The sequence below is a fragment of the Theropithecus gelada genome, chromosome 5 (genome assembly GCF_003255815.1).
Source record: "Theropithecus gelada isolate Dixy chromosome 5, Tgel_1.0, whole genome shotgun sequence".
NCBI lineage: Eukaryota > Metazoa > Chordata > Mammalia > Primates > Cercopithecidae > Theropithecus > Theropithecus gelada.
In genome coordinates this window covers 65,465,791-65,490,865 of record NC_037672.1, presented here as the reverse complement: position 1 = coordinate 65,490,865, position 25,075 = coordinate 65,465,791, and the positions used below count along the sequence as shown (strand labels likewise).

At 41.9% G+C, this 25,075-nt stretch overlaps 1 protein-coding gene across 1 annotated transcript in view; it reads left to right on the top strand.

The window, feature by feature from the left end:
* SHROOM3 (shroom family member 3) overlaps positions 1-25,075 on the top strand; it is a 355,466-nt gene that overhangs the window by 112,740 nt on the left and 217,651 nt on the right. Inside the window, exon 2 of the mRNA XM_025385978.1 lies at positions 9,205-9,359. Within this exon, the coding sequence (XP_025241763.1) occupies positions 9,205-9,359 (155 nt within the window). The remainder of the gene's footprint in view (positions 1-9,204; positions 9,360-25,075) is intronic.

Sequence of the window (25,075 nt, the reverse complement as noted above, 5' to 3'; positions counted from 1 at the left end):
CAGATAAAAGGGCCACAGTTGGGATTAGAGCACAGGATTCCTGACTCCTAACCCAGTTTACTTTCTTCTACTACAATACACCCCATTTATGACCCCAAAAAGGAATGTTCAACAGTATAAACGTAATGATTTAGGATGAGATGAGAGGAAGGTGGGAAGAACAGGAGGAATCACTTCCGTACCCTGTGGCACTCATTGCAACCCATGGAAATGTTTCTCTGTTTTAAAGTTCAGCATTTAGTTCTGGGTTCCAAAACAATGCTGATTCATTTCATAGAACCTGAGAACCAGAGAAGGATCCTGGGAGGAACTTTTATTTATTTGACTTTATTTCATTGCCCTCACTTTATGTTCTATTCAAAACCAAGAATGCCCACTGGGTTGTGAGTAATGACAATTTCCAGAGAATAGAAAATAATGCCCAAATGGCTTTGAGAGATTCTTGATGCCTTTTGTTATCCACTTGCCTTTTTATCTTTTTATATTTTGCTCATTGCTTCCATACAATTATCGCACTTATAGAGAGCATATTTTTCCTCAAACTACCAACTTCACAAACAGCAAATGATTTGTAGGTTATGTTGCATCAACTGTGAGTGACTGAAGTGCCCCTCCCTCCCATACCCCTGCCTTTATCTTTATCCAGGAACGAAAGTAGCCGGGAAAGGCAAATAAATCATTCAATAATTTAAACATAAAATGCTGGTGAAATTCAGCTGTGATAGACTTCTACTGGATGAGTTTAATGTTAATTAAAACTCCAAGTGGAATTGTATGTAAATGAATCATTCCATGTTCAGTTTTACGTAGCAGGGTCAGCTCCCTGCTCCACTGGCAGTGCGTGCCAGCTCTTTTTCTCATGTGTAAGCTGTGAACGCTGTTGAGCCTGTAAACCACTATAATAGGTTCAGAGACTTTAGGATCCCTGAAAGAGAAGGATCAGAACACAGCAGTGTTGAGTGTCAGGTTTCTCGGGCACTTGAAGGATTAGGCAGGACAAGTGAAGTGTTGCTTTAGGGACAAATATCTGGGAGATTCTCAGAGGCAGCAGGCTGGAGACTGTGGGCTTTGAGGTTAGAGTCTTCAATTCTAATCCCAGCTCTATTGTTTTACTGACTGTGCAACATGGAGCAAGTCATTTTCTTCTTCTGAGCCTTGGTATTCTCATTTCTATAAAAAGACAATTATAAAACCTTATTGTGTTGTTGTGACAATTAGTTTGATGCAATAAAGTTACTGGAACACAAGAAGCTCTCAACAACTGGTTGCAATTATGATGATAATTAATTTATCCATGCAATAAATAGTGGGCACTGCTATGTGCCCCACACTGTTCTGGGCATTGGGGATACAGCAGTAAACAAGACAGACACAAATCCCTGCCCTCATGGGGCTGACATTCCAGTAGAGGACAGACAATAAGCAAGACACGTAAGTAAAAAATAGAGTTCATGGCCAGGCACGGTGGCTCACGCCTGTAATCCCTGCACTTTGGGAGGCTGAAGTGGGTGGATCACTTGAGGTCAGAAGTTCGAGACCAGCCTGGCCAACATGGTGAAACCTTGTGTTTACTAAAGATACAAAAATTAGCTGGGTGTGGTAGCGTGCGCCTGTAGTCCCAGCTACTTGACTGTAGTCCCAGCTACTCGAGACACTGAGGCAGGAGAATCGTTTGAACCCGGGAGGCAGAGGTTGCAGTGACCCAAGATCCTATCACTGCACTCCACCCTGGGTGACAGTGCGAGGCCCTGTCTCAAAACACACACACACACACACACACACACACACACACACACACACACCACGTCATGAATTAAGTGTTAATGAGAAAATAACAATGGGAAGGAAGATAAGTAGTATTAGGGGAGGCTGAAATTTTAAAGGGGTAGCTAGGAAAGGCCCCCTCTGGAAGCCAAATTTGTTTAAAGACCTGGAGGAGTTAAGGGAAAAAGTCAAATGGTTCCTTGGAGGAAAAGCATTCCAGGTTGAAGGAACAGCAAGTCCAAGGCCCCTGAAGGAGGACTGTGCCTGCCATGCTCCCTGTGCCGCTGGAAGGCCAGGGGCTGGTATTGAGTGATCCAGTGGGGAGCACTAAGAAGTGGAGCAGCAGGGAGGTCAAATCCAGCAGGGCCTTTGGTACAGAGGGAGGACTGTGGTTTCTCTTTTGAGTGTGACGAGAAGGGTCACAGGGAGGGCACAAACCCTGGAGAAGCACAAAACAGGACCAATCCCCAAAACGGCAGCTCCACCCTTTCTCATTTACATTGGGTTAGAGGGGTTAAGCATGAGGAAAAAAGATGGGCCTGGCTTTCTGTGCCTCCAAGCACCACATCAAGCTGTGACATAGGCATCCAACACTCTCCCTTTGTGCCTACACCTGTATTTTTGAATGTACTCTCGTCACAGTGTATATCACCGTGCTGTTCTTCAAAGTCAGTTTCCCCAGGATTTGTTCAATAAATGTTTACTGATCACTCATTACGTGCAGGCACTATGTTAGGTGCTAAATAGTACAGCAACATAAAAGGCTGTAAACAATTAAAAAATCAACCCCTCACATGTCAGAAAAGGAACACTGGGTCATCAAAGCAAAATCAACTTCTCCTATAGGTGTGGGTACATTTAGGATCTGAGAAGGGAAAAAGCGTGCTTAGGTTCCGGGCTCCAGTGTATGGATATACACCCTCTCCTTAGCTTGTTAGCTTAGGGATTTCCCACCCTGTTGCACACGGTGTGTTATCTGAAGTCATTTAACCTGTTGACAGTCACATTCTTGGAATAAGTAAGTTCCATGCAGGTGAACTTGGACAAACAGTGCCAGTAACCTTTTTAGCTGCTGAAGTAATTGGTCCAAAAGTTTAAAATAATAAGCTTCATTTTCCACTGAATCTTGTTGACAGGCATTATCAGCAGGGCTTGGAGTTAGAAGAGTATAAATCTCTTTGATGAATAGTTCAAAAAATTATTGTTAAACTTTTTGTAAACAAAGTTGTTTTTTTAGTCATAATAATGGTTTTAAGATAAATTGTGTGGCTAATTGATATAAACTTAAGATGTATGCATTTAGTTAGCCTCAGTACATTGAAATCAAATGTGTTGTTACCAGTGCATCAACAAACGCACGTCAATATCTTAATTTATCATTTGTGATAATAAATGGAGAGAACACCGTAGATTAAGGTAATTCACAGCCTTGTTCTAGTCAATGGCTTCAACTTTCTTTTCTTTCCTTTTTTTTTGTGAGACGGCATCTCGCTCTGTTGCCCGGGCTGGAGTGCAGTGGTGTGATCTCGGCTCACTGCAACCTGTGCCTCTTGGGTTCAAATGATTCTCCTACCTCAGCCTCCTGAGTAGCTGGGATTACAGGCGCGCGCCACCATGCCTGCCTAATTTTTGTAATTTTAGTAGAGACAGGGTTTTGCCGTGTTGGTCAGGCTGGTCTCGAACTCCTGACCTTGTGATCTGCCTGCCTTGGCCTCCCAAAGTGCTGGGATTACAGGTGTGAGCCACTGCGCCCGGCAATGGCTTCAACTTTCTTGGCAACCAAGTTTATTGTAGGAGTGGCCAACAAATATCACACCCACTGACACTGATGCTACCAAATAGAAAGGTCGGGAAAGGGCCAGCAGCAACAAAGGGAGAGGAGGGGAATGTGAGGGTCCTAAGGAATCCACAGGCTGATGCAGCATCCTTTAATCCAGTTAACTGAAATGAGTTAGACTAAGAGTCTACACTTGGCCTTCAGCTGGCTCAATTCAAGGCTTTCCTTGGACCTACTGGGACTTCACCTTTAGGAGTGGTTCCTCTGGAGGAATCCCAGCACCAGGCAAACTTCCCAGGGCTCCTTTGACTTGCTGGAAATTGCCTGACCTCCAAGGGAGTGTTGTTTAAATGGATCAATTTAAGCACAGAAAGAATCCAGCCTGATTTGTGTGTGTGTGTGTTTTAAGATTTTATCAGTATAGGCTCTCTGAAATGTCCCAGTGAATATGCATGGTTTTTAAGCACAATGATATGAAATATATTAAAAATATACTAGAATGTAAGCTCTAGGAAAGGAGAGAATACAGTGTTTCCTTTGTTGACATTTTCCCAGCCCTAGAACTATGCCTGCCAATGATAGATGCTTTAAAAATATTTGTAAGATGAATGAAAGAATGAATGTATTCACCAAGTTTCTGACCTCAAAGAGTTTAGGACCTAGAAGAGCAGATAGGGCATGGTCAGAAATACCTATGACAAAGGTAGTGACTGAGGCTTGTCTCAAGAAGAAACCATTAAGAGGAGAGGGTGAAATAGATTCTGCCTGGGTTGATAAGGAGACATTTCATAATGGAAGAGTATTTGGAGGAAAAAAGGAGGAAAAGGAAACAGGAAACTGGAAATATGGAATGGACCTTCTACAAAAGATCACTGTTAAAGAAAAGTTCTAAAAATCTTCTTTGGTAATAATTAAAACCCCAAGACAACATGAATCTCTGAGAGACAGTATGGAGAGATGTGAGAATCACAACATGAAGTAGAGGCCCATCAAATGTTTGACAAATAAGTGCCATTTGAAAAACATCATCCCATGGCCCGGTGCGGTGGCTCTCATCTGTAATCCCAGAACTTTGGGAGGCTGAAGCGGGAGGTTTGCTTGAGCCCAGGAGTTCAAGACCAGCCTGGGCAACATAGTGAGACCTGTCTCCACAAAAAATAAAAAAATTTCCCCAGGCATAGTGGCACATGCCTGTGGTCCCAGCTACTCAGGAAGCTGAGGTGGGAGGATTGCTTGGGTCCAGGAGTTTGAGGCTACAGTGAGCTGAGATCGCACCACTGCACTCCAGCTTGGGCAGCAGGGAGAGAGTCACTTGGGGGCTAGGATGAATTTTTTTTCGAGACGGGGTCTCCCTCTGTTGCCCAGGTTGGAGTGCAGAGGCGCAGTCTTGGCTCACTGCAACCTCAACCTTCTGGGCCCAAGCGATCCTCCTACCTCAGCCTTCTGAGTAGCTGAGACCACAGGCATGTGCCACCACATCTGGCTAATTCTAACAGTTCAGTGCAAAATGAAGAGATTGTAAGGAACTCTGTAAATACAAAAGGTTATAGAAATAGTTTATAAGAACAGTGAACAACAATGAATCTCTTTATGACAGTCTTCCTCATAATGTTTGCTTTCACATCAAATCAGTCATGAGGACATGATATACACTATACAAATGAGCTTTCTTGACTTCCTTTTTTAATATAAGAAATCGATTGTTCCCTAGGTCTCATTTCATTGAAATTGTTGGCAAATAATACTGAGGGGATGCAGTTCCACAAACTGCAACGTGAGCAAGACTGTGTCTACAGTGTTCATCACTGTACTCCCAGCTTTTAGCACCGTATCTAAACACAGTAGAGGCTGTCCATAAATATTTATTCAATGAATGAACCAATATTTTCTGGGTAGGTCCTGTGTGCAAAGCTCTGGAGAGGCATTCTGGGGTAGGTAAGGATGGAGTCATGATTTCTTATGAAGTCTTTTCAAAGACTTCACAGTCCAAGGTGGGGATGGGTGGGACTGTGGGTGAGGAACAGACATAGACATAAATAGCTTTGCTGAAAGTCAGGGTGTGTAACCACAGCAGCATGTTCAAGCAGTATAAAAATAATAAACTATTAGATGTCACTTTACATTTATGTATTATTTTGTCCGTTTGATTATTCAAAAATGGGACAAAGAAGAATTACTTCTTAAACGACAGATTTCAAGGGTGAAGGAGTCTGGTGGGTATTGATGGGGAAAGAACTTGGCCTCAAAGGATGGGTAGTAATTGTAGCTAACCTCTATTGAACAAGCATTATGTGCCAGCACTGTTTAAGCATTTTATTTGCATGAACTCATTTAATAATAAGCATTATGTGCCAGCACTGTTTAAACATTTTATTTGCATGAACTCATTTAATCCTCACAATATTCCACGTGATAAATACTATAATTTTACAGAAGAGGAAACTGAGGCACAGCACTTGCTCAAAGTCACATGTCTAGTAACTGACAGAGTCATGTAATCTGGCTTCAGAGCACATGCTCTTGACCATTATAGTATTTTGTAGTTTCTATAGGTGGTTCAAGAGTGCAACTACCTTTTCTTGGGAGAAATCCAGGTAGAAAGAAAGCCTGAGCAGCTGATGTAAAGGCCTTGAGGAGAGAGTGTACTCAGTGTGTATGGAAAATGATGAATTTGCAGAAGGTTGTCAGGAAGTTTAAGAGGATGAAATGGGTAGAAAGGCAGGAGGGAATCACCATCAATACAAGATGGTTACATACACCATGTTACATTTACACTGCAGAATATTAGACAACAAATAACCAAGATGTTCTAGTAGAATATTTTATGAATGGAAATATCTTCATGATTTATGGAAATACTAGCCAGCATTTTTGAAATCTTATGAGAAACCAGAAAGTGTGTTTATCAATTCCTGTGGTTTACCTCATTAATCCTCACTGCAGTTCTATGAGATGGGTAATATTATTAATCCAACTTCGTAGATGATGAGTCTGAGGCTTAGAGAAAATAACTTCTTCTTATTTGGTTTACTATTTGAATCCTCAGACTCTTAACCACTTCACTTTAGTGCCTCTGTTAAGACATTTGAAGAGAGATGGATAGTGTGATATTATTTTTCCAAAAAGAAAAAAATATATATGAAATTCATAAACCAAACAGTAAACAGTGGTTACCTTTAGAGAGTAACATGGAGGAAGCAGTGGTAAGACTTTCCCTTTTCCCTTTACATACTTTCTACATTATCTTCATCCTTTATAATGAATTAATATTTAATAATTTAAGTATAACTTAATAAATGTTATTAAAAAATAATTAGTGCATATTGATTTAGCGTATATTTTTAATACTTAAAATAAATCTAGGCTTTAAAATTTTTAATTGTTATTTATAAAATAAAAGCTATTTTATATATATTAAAATAATATATATACAGTGGCTCATGCCTGTAATCTCAGCACTTTGGGAGGCCAAGGTGGGAGGATCGCTTGAGCCCAGGAGTTCAAGACCAGCCCAGGCAACACAGCAAAAGCCCATCTCTAGAAAAATACAAAAATTAGCCAGGCCCGTTGGCACACGCCTATAGTCCCAGCGACTCAAAAGGCTGAGATGGGAGAATTGCTTGAACCCAGGAGGCTGAGGTTGCAGTGAGCTGAGATTGTGCCACTGCACTCTAGCCTGTGCACCAGAGCAAGAGTCTGTCTCCCAAAATATCTATATATGTATATAGATATATCAATTATATAATATACATATATAGATATACCAAGCAATTATATATGTATATAGATATGTCTATATACATATACATTCCTCATTATGTTTGCTATATACATATACATATATGTATGTCGATATCTATGCATATATATCTATATATGTATGCAGATATATCTGTATAATTTATATATGTAATATATGTATATATATAATTGTTTGGTCTATTTTATGTATCTTGAGACCTATTGAAGGTTTTTGAACATGTGGGCAATTCTGGAGAGTAATTACTAAAAAAAGGGAAAATATGGGTGAGGTTTTGTTTACTGAGTTTTTGTTTTTGCTTTCCTCTTTACTTCCCTTTCATTGTTATTGACGTCTATAAGTATCCATTGGCATGTGACCCAGATCGAGCCTTATTTTCGTCTGTTTCCAAAGCATATGATTAATTTCTAACATACTACATTACTAACTTGTTTATTATGTTTATTGTTTGCTTCCCCTCCTCTGCCCATTAACCTAAGCATCAGAAGAGCAAAAGGCTTTTGTCTATTTTGTCCAGTTTTATAGCCCAAGCACTTGGAAAAACTTCTGGTGTAAAGCAGGTGTTGAATAACTTTGTTGACTGAATAATAGTGCGGGGTATTTTTGTTTTGTTTTGTTTTTTGAGACGGAGTCTCGCTCTGTCGCCTAGGCTGAACTGGAGTGGAGTGCAGTGATGCAATCTGGGCCCACTGCAACCTCCACCTCCTGGTTTCTTTTTTTGAGACGGAGTCTCGCTCTGTCACCCAGGCTGAAGTGCAGTGGCGTGATCTCGGCTCACTGTAAGCTCCGCCTCCCGGGTTTACGCCATTCTCCTGCCTCAGCCTCCCGAGTAGCTGGGACTACAGGCGCCCGTCACTGCGCCCGTCACCACGCCCGGCTAATTTTGTTGTATTTTCAGTAGAGATGGGGTTTCACCGTGTTAGCCAGGATGGTCTCCATCTCTTGACCTAATGATTCACCCGCCTGGGCCTCCCAAAGCGCTGGGATTAAAGGCGTGAGCCACCGCGCCCGGCCAGAGGAACTCAACTTCTAATGCAGGGGTCCCCAACCCCCAATCCAGGGACCATTACTGTGGTCTGTTAGGAACCAGGTTGCACAGTAGGAGTGGACGAGTAAGTGAAGCTTCATCTGTATTTACAGCTGCTCCCCATCGCCTGCATAACCACCTGAGCTCTGCCTCCTATAAGATCAGTAGCAGCATTAGATTCTCATACCAGCCCGAAACCTATTGTGAACTTCACATGCCAGGGATCTAGACAGCACACTCCTTATGAGAATCTAATGCCTGATGATCTGTCACTGTCTCCCATCACCCCCAGTGGGACCATCTAGTTGCAGGAAACAAGCTCAGGGCTCCCACTGATTCTATGTTATGCTGAGTTGTATAATTATTTCATTATATATTGTAATGAAAAAATAATAGAAATAAAGCACACGATAAATGTAATGTGCTTGAACCATGCTGAAACCATCCCCCTACACCCCATCCTTGGAAAAACTGTCTTCCACAAAACTGGTCCCTGGTGCCAAAAAGTTTGGGGACTGTTGTTCTAAAGGAATAAAAAAGTCTAAAGGACTTTTTGAAGCTGTAAGGTAAAGGCTGGGGTGATAACCTGAGCACGGTGGGATAATGGCCTTTGGGTGGAAACTGAGTTCCTTCATTCATTCAGCTGATGTTTATGAGCGCCCTCCCTGGGCAGGCGCGGTGCTGGTGCTTGAGGGTGTGGACACCAGAGCCAGTCCCTGCCTTCTCACAACTTTCCCTGGGGCTGCACTTGCTGGAGTATGGCCCTAGCTGGTCTGTTGGGCTCTGCAGGAGTCCAAGCTGGGCTTGGGATAACCCGACAGACCGCAGGCCAGGGGGAAGCTCACTGGTGGCTGTCGCATCTCTCCCTCCAAGCAGGTTGAAGAAGGGGGCAAAGCAGACACCCTGAGCTCCAAACTGCAGGCTGGGGATGAGGTCGTGCACATCAATGAGGTGACTCTGAGCAGCTCCAGAAAGGAGGCAGTTTCCCTGGTGAAAGGATCCTACAAGACCCTCAGGCTGGGAGTGCGCAGGTAGGTGGCAGACCTCCACCCTGTCCCTCCTACCACCTCACCCCACCTCTTTCCCTGCCCTGCCCCACCTCCGGGGAAAGAGCTCGGGGTTGGTAGCTTGGCTTTAAACCTCCATGTGTGGATCCTGCCTTTTTTTTTTCTTTTTTTTTCTTTCCTATCTTGTGGGATGTGGGGAGGAAGTGGGGTGAAGACATTTCAGACACTGCTCTCCTTTGAAACACTCATTTCCCAGTAAGTATTGGTTTGTCGGGGATAGACCTCACTGTACTTCCTAAATTTTGGAGCCTGATAAAAAGTGACACTGATCCCAGATGTGGTCAGAGCTCCAATAAGCTTTTTGTCTGGTGGGACTAGAGAAAGCAATTGGCTTGGAACTTTCAGTGGTATTTTGGGAACCACAGCTACACCAGAGGGTTCTTCAAAACAGGCAAATTCCCTCTTTTGATGTTTTGTTTTCTGGTCTCAATAGTGGTTCCTCTGTTGGGAAAGTGTTGGGTTGTGTTTGATTTTAATGCCTTAGCGTCAGAAGCTTTGTATTCCCAGGAACCAACTCTTGGTGAAGGAAATTATTTATGGAAAGGGGAAGGGAATTGAATTATTTTTTTGATCTCTATTAGTAAGCACTGCCTGAGATACTTTACATATCTTAGCTCATTTAATCTGCACATGAACCCCATGAGATAGCTAATCACTACCCCCATTTTACAAGCAAGAGGTTAAATAGGTTACTGGAGGTAGCCAAGCTGATAAGTTGAAAAGCCAGAATAGAATCTAGATTGCCTGATTCTATTTCAAGCCACTTGAGCGTCATTATCTTGACCTGCTAAGTGTTAGGCCTAAATATTTTGCATATTTGAATATTTCTTCCTTAGATTTCAGCTGCCTCACATAGCAGCTAATGTTACAGTATTTGAGAATGTTCCAGTTGGCTGAGACTTTAGGAGTCATCAACGAAGCCCCACCATTTTCAGGTTGTAGAAAATAAGCTGATCTTTCATCATGCCACAGATGGTCTCTTAAAGATCCGCATTAATTCATTTCTCAAATGTTTCCTAAGTGAGCCCATGCTCAGGGGAATAGCACCTCCTCCCAGCCACAGAAAACACAGTCATGACTGCAGTCCCACTGTGTCTCCAGGCTCTAGTGACTCTCCTTAGTGTGCTGGGCTGTGTCCGGTCTGTCTTCAGGGCCATCAACAACAGTTGCTTCTCTGGTGGTCAGTGATACAGAGTGGCTCAAAGCATAGGCATGGGATTCAGACAGACCCAGGTTCAAATTCCAGGGCTGTCACCTGCTAGCTGTGTGAGCTTGGCCAAATTACTTAACCTTACTGAAAATTCAATATCCTTATCTTTAAATGAGGATTTATTTATTTATTTATGTTTGTTTGTTTGTTTGTTTTTTAAATGAGGATTTAAAGATATGTGTTTATGCCAAAATATGGCAACAATCTAAGTATCCACGGAAGGACAAATATATAAAGAAAATGTGGTGTGTATATGTTTATGTACACACACACACACACACACACAATAGGAATATTATCCAGCCATACAAAAAGAAGGAAATCTTGCCATTTGCAACAATGTGGATGAACCTGGAGGACATTTTGTTAAGTGAAATAAGCCAGGCACAGAACCATAAAAACTGTTTCATCTCACTTATACATGGTATATAAAAAAGTCAAACTCAGAAGCAGAGAGTAGAATGGCGTTTGCCAGGGACTGGGGCATGGGGAGATTTGGTCAAGGGGTACACACTTTTAGTTATAAGATGAATAAGTTCTGGGACTTAAGGTAAAACATGGTGACTATAGTTAGTAATACTGTATTGCTTACTTAAAATTTGCTATGAGAATAGATCTTAAGTGTCCTCACTACACACACACACACCCACACAGGTAATTGTGTGTTGATTAATTTGATTTTTGATTGTGGTAATCATGATACAGTGTATACAAATATCAAATCATCACATTGTACATTTTGAATATATTCAATTTTTGGCAATCATATTTGGGCAATCCAACATACTTTACAAAGTGATTGGAAAGATTAGATGAAATACTCTGAGGTAAAAAGAGATGTTGCTGCTATTATTTCTATTATTATTGGCCAACTCTAGGCATAGGCTCATTCCTTGTGGATCCAGATTTGAGTAAATTAAGCAGTCATCTCAAACATGGGGTGATGTGTCAAACAGATGGGTAGACAGGTTCAGAACCACGGGGCCATTCTTTGTTTCCAGAGAGTGCTGAAGGTTTTGAACTCACCTTGGCATTGGAACCCAGGAGCCCAGTTTGGGAACACTGGGCATTGATCTGTTGAGTACTAATGGCAGCATCCACACTCCTGATGTGTTTCAACATAACTGTGGTGATAGATTGGCCTCTGGAAAGGGCTGCTCTGTTTCCTGCTATGAAGAATAATCATGGTGGCTTCTGGTAGGCCTTCTAATAGATGGTGATATAAGATTTGAATTACTTCTTCTAGTAGAACCTTTGGAAACAGATAGTCATGGGGTTAAAATCTGGTTTAGTTACTTGCAAATTGTGTGACTTTGGGCTCTCTAAGCCTCAGTTTCCTCATTTGTGAAATGGAAATAATCATTCCTGCCTTGAAAGGGCATTAGTGAATTAAGTGTAAGTACATAGTAGATATGCAATATTTGATTATTATTATTCTGGATTAGGCTAGAGAGAGACACGTGGTAATATGGAGAAGTATTGTCATAATACCATATATGCTGACTCCCTGGTTATCTGGAGGCCCCCCTTTCATTCTCTTGGTGAGTTTACAACCATTTAAGGGCTACTACCCAGACTTACAGGTCTAGAACTGGTCACGACTGTCCCAGAGCTTGTGGAATTTAGGAGTATTAATTCACAGTATCCAAATTCACAAGAAACTGAAGGATATGAACCAGAATGCTACTACATTGACTCATTTTGAAAAGACAACTATAAGTGGAAAAGTATGCCATATGGACCAAAAACCAGTATACAGTACTTTAACCCTACAAGAAAACTAAATGAGAAGTCTAATTATGGTCAGGAGTTTGCATAGTGCTCTCCAGCTCCCCATGAAGAGAATGGTTCTGTAGGCACCAGTATGTGCTGGGATCCACTCTGATGGCCAGATGGTCCATCTTCCTATTAGGGGCTTGGCTGCCAGGCCACCGGAGATTTACATCCAGGAGCAAGGGCCCTTTCCCCTCTGGTCCCCAGGGAATCATGCTGCCAACTTTCTCCTCTCCGTTTTCATTCTCATCAACACCAAATCCCCTTCCTGATTGACACATTCTTTCTTTAGGTATGCTAATGCAATCGATAAGGTTACTGAGCAGTTCTTGCACTTTCTGTTTCTGGTGTGGGAAACATTTTGTCCGTAAGATGCCTTTTGAATATGTCTTATCTCATCTATTATGTGTTGATTTTTATAGTTGAACTTTAAAAGGAAAAGGAGGATGCCTTTACACCTGACACATGCTTATAGATGGGGATTATCAACAAGCCTCAGGAGACACGGATGGACATTTCTCCCCTACGTTGCAGAGATCCGGGCGGAAGCCTCTTTCCTCTGGATTAATCTGGCTTTGTATTGCGTGGTGCCGTCACTTTCCTGAGAAGTCTTACCTTTATACCCTGGCACACGTCATCGTCCTGAGATTGTGTTTCCTTTGATTTATTCATGACAGAGTGACTAAGGACATTTCATTTATTAGCTTTCTTTTTTTCTGTGTGACCTCCATACTTTTAAAAAAGATTGGGGTGACTTCCTGGAAACATAATAGAAAGGAGGGTCTGTTTCATAGATAAATCATTTGTGTAGTCAGAATGTATATTTTGGCAGCCTTGTACCTGCCTCTTTTTCTCTTAAAGTTATTTTGGGTGGGCGAGGGCAGCACCTCATGTCAGGCTTTCACATCCATCATAAAAATGTCAAGAACACAGAGCAGAGTAGTAGTGTTTATATAAGTTTTGGGATTGTCTTACCCAGTGACCAAAAACAATCAAAAGTAGAAACACCTTCTTAAAAGGCTACAGTGACAAGAGAAATGCAAAGCCTCAAGTAAGTTGTGGGTCAAAGACTTTCAAAGATCTGCTGACCCATAAAGAAGGCAGAGTTTAGCCCTCTCTGGGAAGAGGGCGTGAAGGGGGCGGTGTGGATGCTGCAAGAACAGAGCATGTGTCTGCTGCTTGATACATGAAGAGTGAAGGTTAACAGCTAGTAGTGGATAAATGGAGAAGAAATGATAAAATAATAAGTGGGTCAGAGAAAAAACATTCCCAAAGGAAAACAAACAGCTCCCAGTTGCAGGAAAACCCTTGTGGAATGCAAGGACAGTGCAAAGGATGTTAATTAGGAAAGCAGACATGGACACAAATGAGAGTCATACTCCAAATCCTCCCTGAAATCAACAGAGACTTTATCTGGCAGATATGTGTAAAATAGTTGTCCAGGAATGGGGTAACCTTTAAATAGAAACTGACAAAGGAAAGGGTCTTCAGATTTATCATCCCTGAGAGTAATGGAAGGTGCGTTTAGTATAAGGAATGCTCACTGCTGTTTGTAGATAACCTAAAACTTGAATTAAAAAAAAAGGAGGCTATATTTGACCTCCAGAACAGATGGTTGGGGTTAATTGCTGTGTATTCATCTAAACACATATTTTTACCCTGAGTTTAGACGCAGACTCCTATCCTGAATTGGATTATCAGAATGGCCTTAGAATAAATGAATCCTTAATCCCAATTCTGATCTTTTCCCCAATTTCCTTGGCAAATCTAACCTTCCAGCCTTCTGCATTAAGGTGCTATTTTATTTATTTATTTATTTACTTATTTATCTTTCATTAATCAAAAGAAAGCTGGAGGTGCTATTTTTGCCAAATACTATCCTACTTCTGAATTTGTTATAAATGTATTTTTTGTGTTTTTACTTGTAGTTGGCAAAGAAAAACTTGAGTATATTTCATTTTAAATATTTCATACTTTTTTATAAGGCTGTGCAAGCCAGGCAAAAGTCAGAGAGGGTATATGAGATAGTGGTGTCCAGCACTACCAGATTTGAGATGGCCTGGGTTTGAAGTCTCATGGCATAGATACCAGCTTTGTGACCTTGGGCACGTAATTTAATCTGTCTGATTTTTGCCTCACAAAATTGTTGTGAGGATTAAATGAGAACTATGTGGGTATGGTATTTAGTACAGTTATCAAATTATGAATCTACTGAAAACAAATTGCATATTTGTTAAGTAAATTATCTCTTTGACTAGAGATATGTTCTAGAGATTAAGTTCCACCTTATGAAATGGGGCAGTCCTAGTTTAATGGGAAGACTTTGATGGGGAAATTATCTTTCTGGGCATCAGAGAGAGCAGAAGGTGGGGAAAATTGAGCCCCATTTCAAAGTGGACTCTTACTCCCAAACCTTTCCATCACCTCTGCAAGTTTGATGTAGTCTTTCCCCTTCCCATCAATTTATTCTATGAGTTGATGTGTTGGAAGGAAACGTTTATCTTTTATTTGACTGAATACACGTGTGTAGTAGTAGTAGTGGTAGATCATATTTTACTGGGAAAAGAGAGCTTGACGAGAAAGCAGCATTGAAAAAGTAAAAAACAATAAGCATCTGCCTAAAATATGTGTATGCCAGGCTCTATGACTTGCCCATGTAGAGGTGGCTAGAGTGAGAATCTAGGTCTTACGACTTTCAGCCCATGGGTCTCTGCCTGGAGGTAGAAATGAGGAATAGGTAAGGGCTCGTCCAAGGCCACATGCTAGTGGCCAAAATGAGAGTCTAGGTCTTTGAGGATGTAAGTCTTGGGGACTTCTGGCCCCTCAAACAGTGAAATCATGAACTAGTGCTTTCTATTCCACTGCCTCCTCCTTTTAGAAATATCTGCGATGCTATAAAAAAAAAAAAAAAAAAAAAAAAAAAAAAAAAAAAAAGGCAAGGCCAGGCCTGGTGGCTCATGCCTGTAATCCCAGCACTTTGGGAGGCCGAGGTGGGCGGGTCACCTGAAGTCAGGAGTTCAAGACCAGCCTGGCTAACATGGTGAAACCCTGTTTCTACTAAAAATACAAAAAATTAGCCAGGAGTGGTGGTGTGCCCCTGTAATTCCAGCTACTCAGGAAGCTGAGGCAGGAGAATCGCTTGAACCTGGGAGGTGGAGGTTGCAGTGACCTGAGATCACGCCATTGCACTCCAGTTTGGGCAACATGAGTGAAACTCTGTCTCAAACAAACAAACAAAACCACAAAACAATAAAAAACAATGAAGCTTATGTTTGATTCATCTAAGAAAACATTTCGAATGAAGAGGTGATTCCCCACTGACCTTGAACTTTCTTTGGGAAGGAAATGCACTACACTGCTCTGGATACCCAGCTGACTTGAGTCTCTGCATCAGCCTCTGGAAATAAAACTATGTGCTGCATTAGTGGCTGCTTCCTCCCTCCTAACAAAAATGGTGACGAAATTAAGTTCACCACGACCCTTGGGCCCACACTCCCCTGAATTCACCCTCCCACATTTCTGAGGGTTAACAGAATAGTTTCTTTTTATAAACTAGTGAGATGACATTATTACAATGGAATGGGACGGTTGGCTCACACACTTGCTACCTCCGTGTCAGATTTCTGTGACCTTATATTTCTAGATTGAATTGCAAGACTGTAACTCACCCAGGATTTGCAAGTCAATGATCCAATGAACTTTTTAAGTCCTCTGAAAGGATACAAAATTAACTCCATTAGCCATTAGTAAAAAGGGTTGTGCAAATCAGTGCCTTTTCCAGCTCACGGTTACAGTTTATAAAAGAAAATAATTTTTTGGAATATTTTCACTACCACCTCCTCATTTCCTTCACACTGTTTTGCCACCTCTCCACCCCCTCACCTGCCTGACTCTATTTCCTGAAAAAGCATCTACATTCTTAAAGCAGTTTGAGGTTAACCACCTGATGTCTCTTTCTGACTATTTTAAAGCAGTTTAAAGCATCAATTTATTAAAAGCTTTAAAAGCAAATGGAACAGAACTCCCTATTTTTAAGGCAATAAAGTTGAAAGGAAGGTTTGAAACTTTTCTAGAACATAAAAAGCATATTTTTTCTTATAAATTGACAATCTGCAAGCGAGATTGTGTAGCACGAAGGTGCCAATTCTCAGATATGAGATTGCAAACAGCATGAGGAAGACACTCTATCATCTGGATTCCAGTCTCAGTTCTGCTGTGGTCTGGCCATGGTACTACGGTATTACTCAATCCCTCTAAGACTAAATTTCTTCTAAAATGGAGGAGAACAGTTCCATACTGAGTTGCTATAAGGATGAAATAAGGTAGTATATATAAAAATGTTTCATTGTACTAAAATATTAATCTTTATTCCACGAGGAGCTTCTGTTGTACAGTCTCATGAAAATTACCTGACCACATTCTCTTATGATTGCTCTATTTAATGTCACGGATGTGACTCATTTTTGTAAATGAGAACAAATAGGTTTTAAAGCTTCTGATTATAACCTTTTTGCTAAGAGGAAATATGGCTTTAAAGGGCAGTACCAACTAGGCCCAAGTTCACAATGGGATTTTGGAAAAAAGGCCATATTATCTGGAGAATTTAAGTTGAAAGAGTTCTAATGCTGAACCATGTTGAAGCTCATTGGTGGAAGGCTGAGCTCCGGGAGAGGAAGCTCAGATTGCAGGAAGGGGCTCTCTACACAAGTGTATTTGCACCTTCTGGTGTTTTTTTTGTCCCAAGGACTGGTCAGGTTATACAGGCACATGTGACCCAGGCTGAGCAATTTGAAAACATAATGTTCTTTAGACAGCACAATATGCTGCCTCTGGGAAAGTTATGACATCAAAAGATAACTATCAAGTGGGTGGGCAGTGGGAGGTGAGAACAAACAGAAAAGGTGCAGTGACCTTTTTATAGACAATTGCAAAACTGGTCTTGAAGCTCAAGGAACTCACCTCTGTGCATAAAAGTGTGGCCTCCTCTACCTCTCCTGGACACAGAAGACGGATGAGAAATATATTTGTGCCATGGTGAGTTCCAATAACTGACTTTCAAGACATAAAAAAAGGCCCGATGCTGTGCTCTGTGGTTAACTCCTGTATGAAGGGGCAGGAAGGCAGTGTGTCTGCACCACATGCCACAGGAGGAAAGCACAGGAGCTGAAGTGGCAGCCAGCGTGGCAGGCAGTATCACTCCGTGGTTCTGTGTTGGGAGCGTCTCATGTCTCAAATGTTACCTCTCACCTCCACATGTCTCCTGAAGAGCTGTGACCACCCTCCCATGCCCCACTCTGCTCTCCCATCATTACTTCACTCATCCTGGTCATCTGCTCTTTGAAGTTCTTAATGTGGGCAAAGGGCTGGCAGATACCTGGGTCGTGAGTACAAATCCCAAACTGCAGTACAGTTTGCATCCGGGATTAGACTTCCCTAGAGGGGAGATCAGTATAACTGAGAACTGTGGTAACTTACCCTTCTAAACATTTTTTCCACTTGAGCAAGTGGTTGAGAGGAGACGAAGGAGGCAGCTGCAGTGGCCTCTGACCCCCAGAAACTTTTCCAAGAGGCCTGGCATCATGGGAATTTGTTCAGTATGCTTTGAGGAGGTATTTCAATCCTGCTGGGACCATTCTCAGAGCAGTTTTTGGCTTCTTTGGAGTTCTAGGCTTGAATGTCACTGTATAGAAGTATAGTATTTTATTTCCTAACCAGTTGTTCCTTCCCATGGAAAATTCATGTAACACATTATTAGGTTTCCGGAGAGGTATGCAATGAGACTCCCTTACTGTAATGAGGAAGGGGACATTTTTTTTCCCCTGTAGCCCATAATGATAACCACTATTTTTATTCAGTGGGTTACGTATGCTTACTGGCTATGCACTAAACACTAGCTTCATACAAAGGAATGCTCTATTGTTCCTAGTGAAGGAGGTTTCATTCTTGGGCTAGCACAGCTTTACTTCAGACAAATGTATTCCAGACAGAAGCCAACCCTCTATACCCAACCACTAAAGAGTGACACTCAAGGCTGGGTACAGTGGCTCACGCCTGTAATTCCAGCACTTTGGGAGGCCAAGACTGGCAGATTATGAGCTCAGGAGTTCGAGACCAGTCTGGCCAACATAGTGAAACCCTGTCTCTACTAAAGATACAAAAAATTAGCCGGGTGTGGTGGGTGCCTGTAGTCCCAGCTACTCGGGAGGCTGAGGCAGGAGAATCACTTGAACCTGGGAGGCAGAGGTTGCAGTGAGCTGAGATTGCACCACTGCACTCTAGTCTGGGCAACAGAGCGAGACTCCGTCTCAAAAAAAAAAAAAAAAAAAAGAATGGCACTCAAATATCTGTCTGAGCCTTTAGGATATGAGGTCTGAGTTCTGAGATCACATAAAAGTTGTGGTGGAATCTTTCCCCCCAATTTTAAATTTGGATGCATCAGCTAGAACAAGTAAGTTTGGATGATTCCCATTTAGAAGATGAACCAAATATTTGGAACTCTGAATCCTTAAATCAAAATGGCTTAAAGCTACTGCTTCTTAAATTGGGCTATACATTGGAATTACGAAGAGAGTTTTAAAACAGCAATAACAACAACAAACTAATTCCTGACTCCTACCTCCAGAAATTCTAATTTATTTTATTTTACTTTATTTTTTGAGACGAGATCTTACTTGTTGCCCAGGCTGGAGTGCAGTGGCAAGAACACAGCCTCAACCTTCTGGGATCAAGAGATCCTCCCACTTCAGCCTCCAGAGTAGCTGGGACTGCAGGTGCACACCACCACACCCAGATAATTTTTTAAAATTTTTTTGTAGATGGAGTCTCGCTTTGTTGCCCAGACTGGTCTCAAATGATTCTCCCACCTTGGACCTCCCAAAGTGTTGGGATTACAGGTGTGAACCACCAAGCCCAGCCTCAGAGATTCTAATTTAATAGATGTGGGGGTGTGGCCCTGTATTGGAAACTTTAAAAGCTCCTCAAGAAAAGGGCTGGGTACAGTAATGCCTGTAATCCCAGCACTTTGGAAGGCCGAGGCAGGAGGATCCCTCGAGCCCATGTCTGCCTCAAAACCAGCCTGGTCAACATGGCAAGACCCTGTCTCTACAAAAATTAGCTGGGCATGGTAGTGCGTGCCTGTAGTCCCAGCTACTCAAGAGGCTGAGACAGGAGGACTGCTTGAGCCAGGAGATTGAAGCTGCAGTGAGCCGTGATTGGGCCACTGCACTCCAGCCTGGGCAGCAGAGCAAAACCCTGTCTCAAAAACAAACAAACAAACAAACAAAAAATGGATGGTTGCATCTGTACTGAAAATGTACAGCTTTTTTTCTTATCATATTCCCTAAACAATGCAACAGTGATTTACATAGCATTTACATTGTATTAGGTATGATAAGTAATCCAGAGATGATTTAAAGTATACAGGAGGATGTATATAGGTTATATGCAAATATGACATCATTTTATACAAGGGACTTAAGCATCCATGGATTTTGATACCTATGAGGGGGTCCTGGAACCAATTCCCCCATGAATACAGAGCTACAACTGTATTCATTTATGTCATCAGCCCCCTATGTTTCAAAAACCACACTTTGCATAGCGTTAGTGTAAATCCCCCATTTCTTGAGAATAAGGGGTAGAGAAATGGTTTCCATAAAGGATTGTTAAATACCACCCCCTCCACATATCCTTAATGGAAAATCAGATCTTCGAAGGTCCTGGCAAGCTGCGTCCTGTTCTGTTTTTCTGTTTTATTTAATTTAACTGCTCTAAGATCACAAGTGTCCTGTGAAGATCCTGGAGAAGAATCTTAAAGTATAGGTTTGCGGGTTACTGAGAGCAGTAAGCAGGCTCTTAGCCTTCATTAGGCAAAGGGAAACACCTGGTTCCATCTGACTTGCGATGAACTGTGGGTTCTTTTTCTTTTGATCGTTGTTTATTAAGATGGCTACCTCAAATATGTATTTGTTACCACCTGTCTCCTCATGGTTCTGTTGCTTCGGGCATCTTCGCACGTGGCAGTGCTAAAGAGCCTCGCTAGTCTTTGGCAAAATTATATCTCTAAGACTAGCATCTTTGTGCTTTTGCCAGTAGCTAAAATGTTTGTCTAATTGTATTACCTAGTCTAGAGGCCTGTGCCGCTGTCTGTAGACTAGCTGCCAGATTACTTAGTACAGTTTGTCAGTGCATTTGAAAAATGCAATTTTTCTACTCCCCTCTTATTCTGCTGTCAAACTTGAGTCTGATGCTGTGTTTGCTTAGTGGGTGGGATGTGTAAAATTATAATGCGGGGACGGTTGCTTGGTTAGTGTGTTTATTGTTTATGTAGGAAGGTTGCTATGTTGTTTTCATGAAGACTGTGATGCTAAGGAGCATTTTTAAAAGATTCTTTGGGGGCTGGGTGCAGTGGCTCACACTTGTAATTCCAGCACTTTGGGAGACCGAGGTGGGTAGGTCATTTGAGGTCAGGAGTTCGAGACTAGCCTGGCCAACATGGTGAAACCCCCTCTCTACTAAAAATACAAAAATTAGCCAGGCATGGTGGTGGGTGCCTGTAGTCCCAGCTGCTTGGGAGGCTGAGGCAAGAGACTCGCTTGAATCCGGGAGGCAGAGGTTACAGTGAGCCATGATCCTGCCACTGCACTCCAGCCTAGGCAACAGAGTGAGACTCCATCTCAAAAAAGTAAATAAGTAACTCAAAAGATTCTCTGGAGTCTTTCTTTAAAGGTGTGTCTTAGGGATGAGCCACTATTACTTTTTCATTGTAAATAAGTAGGGGCCCACAAGCCCTGGACACCTAAAACAATCTTTCATGGAATTTTCTCAGGAGACATTTTATATGTCCTTCACCCTCGTAACTTAAAGAAGCAAATAATTAAGAGACCCATTGTTTTTTACTGCTGGTTACATGGTACTGAAGGATTTTGGGTTTTTTTTTAACTAAATTAAAAATTTCCTCAATTATCCCCTTTGACTTGCTCCCTCACTTCCTTCAGGTATTTGCTCAAATGTTAGCATCCCCTGCACAGCCCATTTTAAATCTCAGTCCCCTTTCTCCTGTATCCTCACACCCTCCTAATCTTTATTTTTTACCTGTCTCTCTCTCACACACACTAGAATATAGGTTCTTCGATGGCAGGGATTTTGTTCGGTGTGGTATCCCCAGTGCTTGGAATGGTTCCTGGCACACAAATGTGCTCACTGAATGTTGGTGAGCCAGCTCCGAGCCAGGCTGCCTGACATCGCCTCTCAGCTTTACAACATCTACTATTGAGGGCCCTTGGACAAGTTAATTGCCCTCTGCCATTGTTTCATGACTTGTAAAGTGGGGATAGTAACAGTTTCCCCTTCATGGGTATAATAAATTGCTGTCTAAATCTTGGCTGTTTTTAATTACATCATCCAACAGGGTTAGTTATTTTTCCTGCATTAAGAGCTGCTGGACAGGCAGTCTGCACTTATTTTCCCTTCTATTCCCTATGGAATATGATCAATAGTTTCATCACTTAACTGACCACACTTTTCTCCTGTATCCCCTACCAAAGAAGGATCATATTCGAAGTTTGTTTTTCCCTCTGTGAAATGAGATCGATCTGATTTCCTCCTGCCTTAATGCTCCTGTGTCTCTTCTTAGTAAGGTAGCCTGTCCCCAGCCCTTGTTCGGGAGTGAGGTCCCCAGGAGCCTGGCTTCAGGGGTGCTTCTTGTAGCAGGACCCACCCTTCTCTGTGTCCTCAGCTTCCTCAAGTCTCACTGGAATAGGCACTCTTTGCAGTCACCTTGTTATTTGGAGGTTTGGATTTGTTTCTAATACTCCCACCTCCTACCCCTCAGGGGGCAGTGCTGTGCAGTGGTTAGGAGCACTGGCTTTGAATCTGATAGAACTTGATTTACAACCCTGACCGTTCTGTGAGATCTTGGCCAACGACTTCACCTCTCACTTTTTTTGTCTGGGAAGTAAAAACAACCATCCACACTTCATATGGAGGTTGTAGCTATAAAGACAACCTGTGTATAGAAAAAAACTCAGCCTTAGGTTTGACACACTGTTATCAATCATTTCATTCATAAGTTCAACCATAGTTATTGAGCAGGTGCTGGCACCAGTTCTCAGCAAATATGTGCTAAATGGAGGCCTTTCTATTTTTCACTAAGTGGCTTTTTCATACTGTTAGTTGTTTTATGGAGTAAAAGAGCAGATCCAGCCAAGGAGGGTTTGGGGCTTATGTTTCTCACCAGTGAAAGTTAAACTAAAATTAGACCGAAATCCACTTTGTCAGAGGGGAGAGAAAAGCAATGGGAAAAGGTGACTTGCTAATAACAATGGATATAAAACTTTAGCATGGGGTGGATGGGTTAGAGGTCACTGGCAAAGCTTCTCTCCTGACCTCCAGAGAGGTCATTTTGGAGAAACTGCTGCCTGCTTTATGAAGGTCAAAGCACCCAGAAATGAAAGGACTTAGCCTTAGGTCACAGGTCTAGTAAACCGCGGAATGAGGAAGAGAAGTCAGGCTTTCTAGCACCAGCCAAGCCTGCTCTCTCAGGGCTTACATGAATATGTAAAACTCCAAAAGCCAGAGCTCCTTTTTGCTTTAATCTTATGATATTTTCTCTCTTACTGATGGCAGGAAACGGATAATTTGAGATGTTCATGTTTTGTTGAATGATTCTCCCTTATCTCTCTGGTACATCTTTCCAGTTTTCCTAGCTTCTTCCTACAACAGTTTTTTTTCTTTCCTCAAAGTGTGGACTTCAGACAACTTGCATCAAAACGGCTGTGGTGTCTATTTAACTTGCAAATCCTTTGTACTTCTTCCTACATAAGACTGTCTTGACGGGGGTCCGCCTTTTAACATAGATGCCAAGTGATTCTAACACCCACTGAAACTTGCAGTCTCTAGCCCTAAGGGAGTGGATAGGCTCTTCTCTGGCAGGGTGAGGTCAACCCCATGAATCTTCCCTGTCTCATTGGCCCATGTAAGAGACAAAAGGATGAGATCAGTGTCCATTTGAGCAACTCCATGGTTATTCTTGAAAGTCTCTAGCATCGTGCCTTTTCTTGGCCTTGATACATAGGTAAAGTTCAAAATTCAAATTTTCTACTTCAAATAAAGTTTGGGGATGGTTTTTATTTCTGTGAACTTCAGAAACATTTTAGAACACAACCCAAATGCTCAGAAATGTTAACACACACACACACACACGCACACACACACACACACACCAGTACTTCTCAGCCTGCCACCTTTCCAAGGGCAGAGCAACCTGCAGCAGTTTCTAAAAATAGGCCTTTCTGCTACAGGTCACTAAACAGGAATGGCCTCCATGTCACTCTGTTTAGAGTTTCACATCTGACACCTTCATAACAATAGTGCTGACTTGATGAGGCATGAGGACCAACATCAGTCTGTGGGAATTCCTGAAAAAATGCAACCTGGGGCTGCGGCTGGTGTGCATTCGGTGGCATCCCCACCAAATCCAGCCGTGTTTGGATTCAAGGCCCTTTCAATATTTGCTTCACGATTCCTCGTCACCTTTCCATCACTGTCTCAAAGTCAGGGGCAGAAGTCAAAAACTCGGAGTCATTCCACAAGATAGCAATGAATAGAAACATGAGCTCATGTTTAGGAATTTAAGACTCACCGTGTTTTCTTTCGTTTTGTTTAACCTGTCTTGCATTTCTCCTCTTTGCAAACTTGTGGGTTACAAAGCATCATCTAGCTGCAAATTTAATTTTAGGATCTTTCAAGATAATGCTGAGAAAAAGCAAACTTATCTTTGCTATTTTCAGGATAGCCCTACAACAGTGAGAGGTCTTTTCCTTTTGTGTAATAATTCATGCACGTTCCTGTCCCAGTCCCTAAGTGAGCAGACTACGTGGGTGGTATTAGAATTACAATTTCTTGGGATTAACATTCTAAAATTAAGAAATGGGGTAAAAGAATGGGGGCACTTGACATTAAATATACATGAGGTGATTGGACTGGATCACTGGGCATTCACATTCCTAAGATTCCTAGTAAGTTCTGAAGAAGTGGACCTATTGGTATCAATTCAGGATCCTACTTACAGGAAACAATTTTGATTTGCAAACTTAGCCTGCTATCTTTAAATAAATAATTCTAGTAAGCTCTCAAAATGTTAGCTTTGGGTGTCTACGCATTTTCATTCTTTGATTTTTTTCTCACAACCCCAGTAATAGGGATTATTACTACTATATTTTACAGATGAGGAGATAGACTTGCAAGAGGGCAGTCTTCTCAAGGGGATACATGTATAAATGTGGATTTAAACTCCAGTCTATCTGATGCAAAAGCCCAAACTTTTATGTCAGTAAAAACTAGTTCAGATGAGCTGGTTTTCAGTGATTGCTGAAATCCCTGAACCAATATGTGTTCTTCAGCCTCTGGGAGAACAGGAGTTGGGCTTAGCCAATGCTTTTATTTGTTTTGCTTTAAAGAAAGCACACACTGGGGCCTTTTGTTTTCCCAGTAGTGTTGATTCACATTCCCTAAATAAATTAACCTTCCCGTCTTGTCTCACTCATTTGACATTAGCAAGTTTACATGCCAATAAAAATAGAAATGGGAGAAACAATACTGCAAGAAGAGAGAAGTGACAGAGGCTTTAGAGTGCACCAAGACATGAACACAAGCTCATCATTTTCTACACTCCTTTCAAAACAAAACAAAGCAAAAC